This window comes from Malania oleifera, chromosome 1, assembly GCF_029873635.1.
Source record: "Malania oleifera isolate guangnan ecotype guangnan chromosome 1, ASM2987363v1, whole genome shotgun sequence".
Taxonomy (NCBI): domain Eukaryota; kingdom Viridiplantae; phylum Streptophyta; class Magnoliopsida; order Santalales; family Ximeniaceae; genus Malania; species Malania oleifera.
Window position 1 is genome coordinate 72,025,299 of NC_080417.1, and position 9,198 is coordinate 72,034,496.

Here is a 9,198-nt window from a genome sequence, read left to right on the forward strand (position 1 = left end):
TTGGCAAACCACCAAAGGATTCATTAAACCAGTTCCATTTTCAAGTGGAACAATATCGTTACACACTCCCTCAGTAGGCTAGAGCCCGCCTCTCCAAGTGATACCACTCACTCGGTCACTCCTTCAATTAGGCTAGAGCTGCACCTCTCTAAGCAATACCCCATGCTTAGCCAATGATCCAAACACCTTGGAATCATCAAAAATGCTGCAAGAATACAAAAAAAAGTAGCTGCGTACAAGAACACTCTCGAACAAAGTAGAATAGTACAAATTCAGTACTATGTACTTTAAGAATTTGAATATCAAGTTGAAATAGAATTGAAGCTCAAGCATAGAATTCTCCAATATTATTCTTAGATAAGGATTAGTAGTAGGAATAGATTAGGAAGATCAGCTCTTTCAGAAATTTAGCAATATTAGCTAGGCAAAGTATTAAGCATAAGAGAACAACCGGCTTGCAAAATAGCTTTCAGCAGATTTTTCGATTCCTTGGCTCTTGGTATAGCTTGATTTGTAAAACCATGTTGTTGGCCTAACTGGACTTTTCAATCAATTTTTGTGATAACAAACAAAGGGTATTCTAACTTGGAATGGTTGAGTAATGGGGTTTCAAGTTTGATAAGAAAACAAGGATCATTATGGACCACCAAGCTACATTAATTAACAAGTGATCCAAGAGAAGCTCAAAGCAGCACTAGATTGATCAAAGCATGGGAAACTAACTAGCTCAAGCTAAAGTCCAAGGGATTTCAAAGTAACCATGAAGTGCATGATTTCAAGCTTAGAGTATAAGGTTTAGGATGAGCAATGTAAGTACTTCAAAGTTAAATATCTATTGAAATATAATTTGAAGCTTTTTAGGGGAATTATATGGACTTAGAGACCTATTTTAAAACCCCAAAAAATGTTTTAAAAAAGAATAAAGAAAGAGAGCATAACATATTTTGAAATGGAAATGAAAAATCAGAAAAAAAAAAAAAAAAAAAAAAAAAAATGCTCCGAAAACTAAAGTTTCTGCTCAGAAGCCTAAAGTGGCAACTTCCAAAGACTAAACTTTAAGTTCAGTCATCTGAAAAATTACTTTAGACGTTAGAAAAATAAGTTTAGTCGTCTAAAGAATTATTGGTGAAACACAAAAATTAGCAAAAGCACCTCAGAAGACTGAACTCTGACTTCAATCGTCTAAACTTAAGACTTCAAAAATCTAAACCCTAACCTCGATCATCTGACCCTGTATCCAGTTTAAAATTTTCAAAGGTTAAGGAAATTCAAAAGACTGGCCCCGAAGGTTCAGTCGTCTGAACACTATTGACGGGCAATTTTTTTAAATATTTTTAATTTTCAAATATCAATTGCTTGTGCTCCAAAATTTTTAAAAACTTGGGAAATACTCCAACTAAACTTGGGTAACACGAAAATACTTTTGAAAGCCTATAAATAAATTGTTTTACAAATCAAAACACACAAAGAATTGAAAAATCTTCTCTAAGCACTCTTGCATACAAAGTTCCTACTTGCTCAACTACTTGCAATATGAAAGTGCTGACATTCTAAACGTGTTGATCATCAGTCCCTAAGTTTTACTTACTGATTTCTCATATGGAGAAAAGGGAACTTGGTGAATTCTAATCTTGGGCTTCGAATTGTATTTCATTTTTGATATTTAAATTATGAAGTATATATATTTGAATTGTACTAACTTGCTCTGTATGTGAGCACTCTTTGAACACATCCTCATGCTATTTCTTTTATAGTTATTGGACGATTCCAGGCTTGTTGGATTGTTGACTGAACGAGAGTACATTGTTTGGAGAGGCGGGCTTTAGCCTACTTGAAGAAGTAGTTGTAAAGATGTTTTTTCGCTCAAAAAAGGAACTACGATAGTGAAATCCTTTGGTGCTTTGCCAAAGGCGAGGACATAGGCTGTGTTAAAGTCAAACCTCGTAAAATCTCCGTGTCTCTCTCTCTCTTCCTTACTCTTTATTCTCTGTACAATATACTCTTGAGTATGCCAAGTGCAGGTTGCAGGGCTTAAAATCCATTTTTAAAGAAGACTCTTGATTTTTAGAAAGTAAGTTTTAATTAACCATTTGTGGAAACCCATAAGGGAGTACGTTGGTTAATTTGCAAAAATCGTGATCAAGAGAAACGCAATACAAAATTCATTCAAAGCAAGTTTGCAAACAATTATAGGTCAGCTGACAAAAGGCATAAAGAAATCTTGAATGATTGTTTGAATTTCATACTTTGGTTGATTGGATTGTGTGTTTAATTTTTCAGTATCTTGTGGTGTGATTTAGTTATAATTATAAGCTGATTAAGTTACTTGCTTGTTGTTATGTTTAGACAAGCAAAAAGTTAAAAAGAGGATAAATTTTTAAATAATCCAATTCACCCCCCCCCCCCCTCTTGGGAAAGCTATTCTAATTTCAATTGGTATCGGAGCCTAGTTATAGTAAATCTTAACAAGAAGATATGAAAAGATCTAATGGCACATATAGGTGTAGCTCCCTTTGGAGAGGGTCAATCCTCAACCCGTCCACCAATCTTCTGTGGACATAACTATACTTTTTGGGAAAAAAACGTATGCAAATCTATCTTCAACATATGGATTGGGGAAGTAGTTATGGATGGAGATCTAATTCCTACTAAGATAGTAGATGGAAAACAAATTCCTAAAGAGAAAAAGGATATAACCGTTATAGACTATAAAATGCTTCAAATAAATTCAAGTGCTATAAATGCCCTAAATTGTGCTTTAGATGCTAATGAATTCAATAGGTTCATAGCCTGCAAAATGGCCAGAGAAATTTGGGACAAATTAGAAGTAACGTATGAAGGAACAGTAGATGTTAGAGACAATAGGATAGATATGTTGACAAGTGAGTATAAAGCGTTTAAAATGAATTTAGATGAAACAATCTCTAGTATGTATACCATATTTACTCACATAATAAATTCTTTAAGTGCCTTAGAAAAGACCTACACTACCTATGAGATGATTAGGAAAATACTAAGAGGCCTTCCCTCTATATGGGAACCAAAGGCCACTGCAATTACAAAAGGTAGGAATCTTAAGACCACCTCACTAGTTGAACCTATAGGTTCACTACTCACCTATGAAATGGAATTAAAAGAGAGAAATCCTAAACCTAAGCACAAGAAGTCCATCGCCTTAAAAGCATCTAGTAAAAGCTCAAGTGAAGATGAAAGTGAATCAAGTGACCTAGACCAAGAAGAATTAGCATTCATCACTAAAAGACTTGGCAAGTTCTATAGAAGAAATAAAAGGTTCCCTAGAAAGTTTAGTAAAAATAAATCTGAAAAAGGGGAAACAAGTAAAAAATAAAACAAAAGTAAAAATGATCCTCCTATATGTTGTCATTGCAAGAAACCAGAACACATCAAGCCAGACTGCCCTTTACTCAAGAAGGAAGACATGAAAGCTACTTGGGATGATTCAAGCTCAAGCGAAATAGAGAACGAGTCAAGTAGACAAGAGATAGCAAATATGTGTTTCATGGCAAATGAGGAAGAGGTAAATTTTTACTACTCCTCAACGGAATCTAGTAATGAGTCTTGTGATGAATCTTACGATAGCATGCCCTCCTATAAAGAACTACAACTGAGTTATTTGCTTTACATAAAAGATTTTTCAAAGTCTCTAAAAGAAACATAACTTTGAAAGAGCAAAATGAAAAACTAGGAAAACAATTTGAAACTTCAAAATCCATTGAAAAGGAGAAAGAATCTCGTATTGAAAAGTTAGAATAGGAAATAAAATATATGGCTCAAAAGATAGGCAAAATACAAGTAGGTGATTTAAATAAGAAGGATTTAGAAATAATTGAACTTAAGAAATCAATAGAGGATAAAGAGAAAACAATTTCTAACTTTACCAAAGGAAAATAAAATTTTGAAAAAATGATTGGACAACAAAGATTACATGGAAACAGAGAAGGGATAGGATATAATGGAAAAACAAATAAAAGAAGTAAGAAGTTATACATGGGATATTTTTTCAAAGAAGCAAAGCACTATGCTAGTACTTCTTCAAACAATAAAAATGAACACACTACTTGCTACATGTGCAAGAATTAAGGACATGTGATGTTTAATTGCCCACTCAAAAGAAAATATGTTAAAATTCAAGGTGAATGGAAAGTAAATAATGGAACTAAAAATAATTCTAAGAAAGTTAAGAAAATTTGGGTTCCAAACACTAGCACTATGAATCCTTCATTGTAGGTGTGCTTAGGACAACACCATCAAGGGAAAAGTGGTACTTGGATAGTGGGTGTTCAAGACACATGACCGGTGATAGGACCAAGTTCACGTGACCTTCGGTGATAATGCCAAAGGTAAAATTATTGGCATTAGAAAAATAGGTAAAGAACCTTCTCTTTCAATTGATGATGTGTTGTTGGTAGAAGGATTAAAACATAATCTTTTGAGCATTAGTCAATTAAGTGACAAAGGTTTTGAAATAACTTTTAAAAAATACAAATATGTTATTCAAAACCCTAAGAATAATGAAACTTTATTCACAACTCATAGGGCAAATAATGTACATTGTATAAACCTTGAGAACTTAGTAAATCAAAATGTGACTTGTTTAGCTGCCATGAATGAAACAAGTTGGCTTTGGCATAGGAAACTAGGACATGCAAGCATGGACCTATCATCTAAAATATCCAAGAAAAATTTAGTAAAAGGATTACGAAATACAAAATTTGTAAAAGACAAGATTTGTTATGCATGCCAAAATGGAAAGCAAGTCAAAACAAGTTTCAAAAATAAAAAGTACATATCAACTAGTAGACCCTTAGAACTCTTGTAGCTAGACTTTTTTGGTCCTACTAGAATCCTAAGCTTAGGAGGCAAACAATATGCTTTTTTTATTGTAGATGATTATTCAAGATACACTTGGGTATTGTTTTTAGTAAATAAAGATGAAGCTTGTAACATGCTAACCACTCTATGCAAGAAACTACAAAATGAAAAAGGCTATAATGTAACTAACTTTATGAGTCATCAAGGTAGAAAGTTCAAAAACAAAGATATTGATAAATTTTGTGATGATCATGGAATAAACCATAACTTTTCAGCACCTAGGACTCCACAACAAAATGGAGTTGTTGAAATAAAAAATAGAACCCTCCAAGAAATGGCAAAAACCATGATAAATGAAAATAATTTACCTAAATACTTTTGGGTAGAAGCTGTAAATACAGCTTGTTATATTATAAATAGGGTATCCATTAGATCAAGTCTAGATAAGATACCTTATGAACTATGGAAAGGTAGAAGACCCAACATATCCCACTTCCATGTATTTGGGTGCAAATGCTTTATTCTCAATACTAAAGATGATTTAGGAGTTTGATGCAAAATCTGATGAAGGTATTTTCTTAAGATATTCCACAAATAGTAAAGCCTATAGGATTTATAATAAAAGAACTCTTACTATTGTTGAATCCATATATATAACTTTTGATGAATCAAATCACTATGTCAAAGAAATAAAGAATGATGAAAGAGAAGATATCTCACAAAAAGATGATAATCGTGAAATAAAAGAAGAAAACAATGATGAAACCTCAAATGAAAACTCCATAGAAAACCAAGAAGTACCAAAAGAGTGGAAATATGTTAAAAGTCATCCAAAAGATCAAATTGTTGGAGAACCATAAAAAAGAGTAACCACTAGAGCATCATTGAAAAATATATGCAACCATTATGCCTTTTAATCTCAAGATGAACCCAAGAATATTAAAGAAGCCTTAAAATACAATTCCTAGATTATGGCTATGTAGGAAGAACTAAATTAGTTTGAAAGGAGTCAAGTATGCAACTAGTACCTAAACCCATAGGACATTCAATCATAGGAACCAAATGGGTGTTTAGAAACAAGAAAGATGAAAATGGGGTAGTTGTAAGAAATAAAGTTAGGTTAGTAGTACAAGGATATAACTAAGAAGAAGTTATTGATTATGATGAAACATTTGTCCCTGTAGCTAGAATGGAAGCAATTAGAATGCTCCTAGCCTATGCAGCTCATAGGGATTTTAAACTATACCAAATGGATGTAAAAAGTACGTTCTTAAATGGATATATAAATGAAGAAGTTTATGTTAAACAACCTCTAGGTTTTGAAGACACAAAAAATCCAAATCATGTATTTAAGTTAACAAAAGCTTTGTATGGTTTAAAACAAGCTCCTAGAGCTTGATATGAAAGACTAAGCAAATTTCTACTTAGTAAAGATTTTTTAAGAGGAAAAGTTGACAGCACCTTATTTATAAAAAAATAAAAACAAACACATGCTAATATTACAAATATATGTAGATGACATTATTTTTGGAGCTACAAATGAGGAATTATGTAAAGAATTTACAAATTGTATGCAAAATGAATTTGAAATGAGTATGATGGAGAGTCGAATTATTTCCTAGGGTTACAAATCAAACAAGCCAAAAGTGGAACTTTTATAAATCAAACAAAATACATTAAAGATATGTTGAAGAAGTTTGACATGGAATGAAGTAAACCAATAGGAACTCCTATTAGCACCTCGACAAGCCTTGATAAAGATGAAAAAGGAAAATCAGTAAAGACAAAACACTATCGAGGAATGATAGGAAGTTTATTGTATTTGACAGCTGGTAGACCCGATATTATGTTTAGTGTATGCATGCGCGCTAGATTTCAATTAGCACCTAAGGAGTCTCATCAAGTTGCGGTTAAAAGAATACTAAGGTACTTGGTAGGCACTTTTGATTTAGGATTGTGGTATCCCAAGGAGATTGATTTTGAAATGATTAGCTATTCTGATGCGGATTATGCAGGATGTAAAATATATAGAAAAAGTACTAGTGGTACTTGTTACTTTCTAGGATGCTCACTAGTATCTTGGTTTTCAAAGAACCAAAATTCCATAGCATTATCCATAGTCGAAGCCGAATACATAGCTACCGAAAGTTGTTGTGCACAAACACTTTATATGAAACAACAACTAAAAGACTTCAATCTTGAATACCAAACAATATCGATTAAGTGTGACAACACAAGTGCGATAAATATTTCCAAAAATCCTATTTCACACTCGAGAACTAAGCACATTGATATAAGACATCACTTTCTAAGAGATCATGTTCAGAAAAAGGATATCATACTTGAATTTATCAATACAAGTGATCAATAGGCAGATATATTTACAAAACCTCTTAGTGAAGAAAGATTTATAACCATAAGGAGAGAACTTGGATTAATACATAGCAGAGAATTGCTTTAGAAAATAAATTATGAAATTTTTCTGAAATTCGGCCATATGAGCCTAAATCCTTAGATGACTTAACATTGTAGAATGCAGGTTCAGAAGACTGAACTTGGAACTTCAGACATCTAGGAGGCTATTGACTTTTCAAATTCCGGATCTGTAAATCTTTAGACAACTGAAGATAGTCCCCAGTCTTCTGAAGTCGTGGAGTTTAAATATAACAACCCTTTCAAAACCCTAATTTCAGACATCTGAAGTCTATTTTATCACTCTTTAGAACTCACCTCTCTCTATTTCTCTCCACTCTCAACCAGAAAGCATTCAATCCAAAGGTCCATGCACTCCTCCAAGGTTAATCTCACAAAGTCTAGGCTTTCAATCACGTTCTTTCATCTCTCCGAACATGCCTCACACCAAACAAACAGCAAACTACAGTTCTTCTTCAAGAAAGGATGAACAAAATATTGAAAAATGGCTTGTTGCACCACAAGCCAAACTTCTTAATCGTGCCTCTCTCGGCTCCATAGATCCTATTCTGGGTAAGGTGTTATATATCTCCTTCCTCATTGCTGAATTTCCTGAAATTCTTTCGTTATTTAAAAACATAGGATGGTATGATTTCATTGTTCAGCAACCCAAAGGTATCTTTCCTCATCTCATTAAAATATTCTATGCAAATTTGACTTATGAAAATGGCATTTTTTCATTTGAAGTGAAAGGGAAGAAAATTCTTTTGAATTCTGAAATTTTATCCCCTATCCTCAAAATTACTCCAGGAGAATTTGAATGTCCTACTCCCAATCAATCCCGGATTTCAGAACAAGGATTTACTCCCGAAACCTGTCTCCCATTAATTATGGACAGTGAACCCGTCTACTTTGGGCATCCTCCTTTATATAAGCAACTCAGTTTGAAAGCTCAAATTTTACATAAAATTGTTGCCTACAATATTCTCCCCAAACAAGGTTCGTTTGAACATCTTTCATACATGGAGTGCTTTGTCCTTTGGTGTCTTCTCAAAAGTAAAAAATTAGATTTGGCCAGTTTGATTATAAAATGGATGTGGGCCAAACTAGAATCCTCTAGAGTTGTTCTCCCCTATGGTGGTGTTCTCACTCTTCTCTTCACCCACCTTTAAATCTCCAGTAGTTCTGAATTCTTCATTAAAAGAACTCGATATGATCTTTTCAATGTTACCACCCTAAAAAAAATGGGGTACGATGAAGGCAATGCAGGTTGGTACTTTAAAATGGGTATACCTCAGCGTGCACCAGTAGCCTCAGCCGCAGCTCCTCCTCCTCCTACACATGATCAGGGATCTTCCTAGGATACACCCTCATAGTTTTTATCCTTTTAGTAAGACTTCTCCACTTTCTCATCTAAAGTGTGATCTGGGATTTAGAATATCAAGGAGAAAGTTACTTTACTTGATCAACGCATAACTTGGATTAAGGAATATCAGGAAAAATCTTCTAAGGTAGGTGATCCCATGGACATCAGCTCAGCTCCTCGCAGCGAAGCTAATAGCTCTGATGCTAAAACTGAGGAAGAGGAAGAAGGATTTGAGGACAAAGGAGGACAGGAAGAAGAAGAAGGAGCTGAGGAAGAAGGAGGACAGGAAGAGGAAGAAAGAACTGAGGAAGAAGGAGGACAAGAAGAAGAGGAAGACCATTAGGAAAAAACTAGCATAGATAACTAGCTAATGATGTAGTTGTTTGCAGTGTATTAGTTGAATTTTTTTTTTTTATTGTTGGTTTTTGACACTTTTTGAATGTAAAATCTCTTTATGTAAACACCTCTTTGCTGTTATTATATGACTCACTTTCCTATTTTTTGTTTCTTTTTGAATAATGACAAAGGGGGAGAAAATATTGTTAGCAAAGATCAATACAAAATGAAATATGACACATAACTTGATG

At 33.6% G+C, this 9,198-nt stretch overlaps 1 protein-coding gene across 1 annotated transcript; it reads left to right on the forward strand.

Annotated features, from left to right (window-relative positions):
- Positions 1–8,499: 8,499 nt before the first annotated feature.
- On the forward strand, positions 8,500–8,954 carry LOC131168374 (uncharacterized). The gene is made up of 2 exons (XM_058127775.1): positions 8,500–8,514; positions 8,682–8,954. The coding sequence occupies exons 1-2, from the start codon at positions 8,500–8,502 to the stop codon at positions 8,952–8,954; spliced, it is 288 nt and encodes a 95-aa protein (XP_057983758.1).
- Positions 8,955–9,198: the final 244 nt, after the last annotated feature.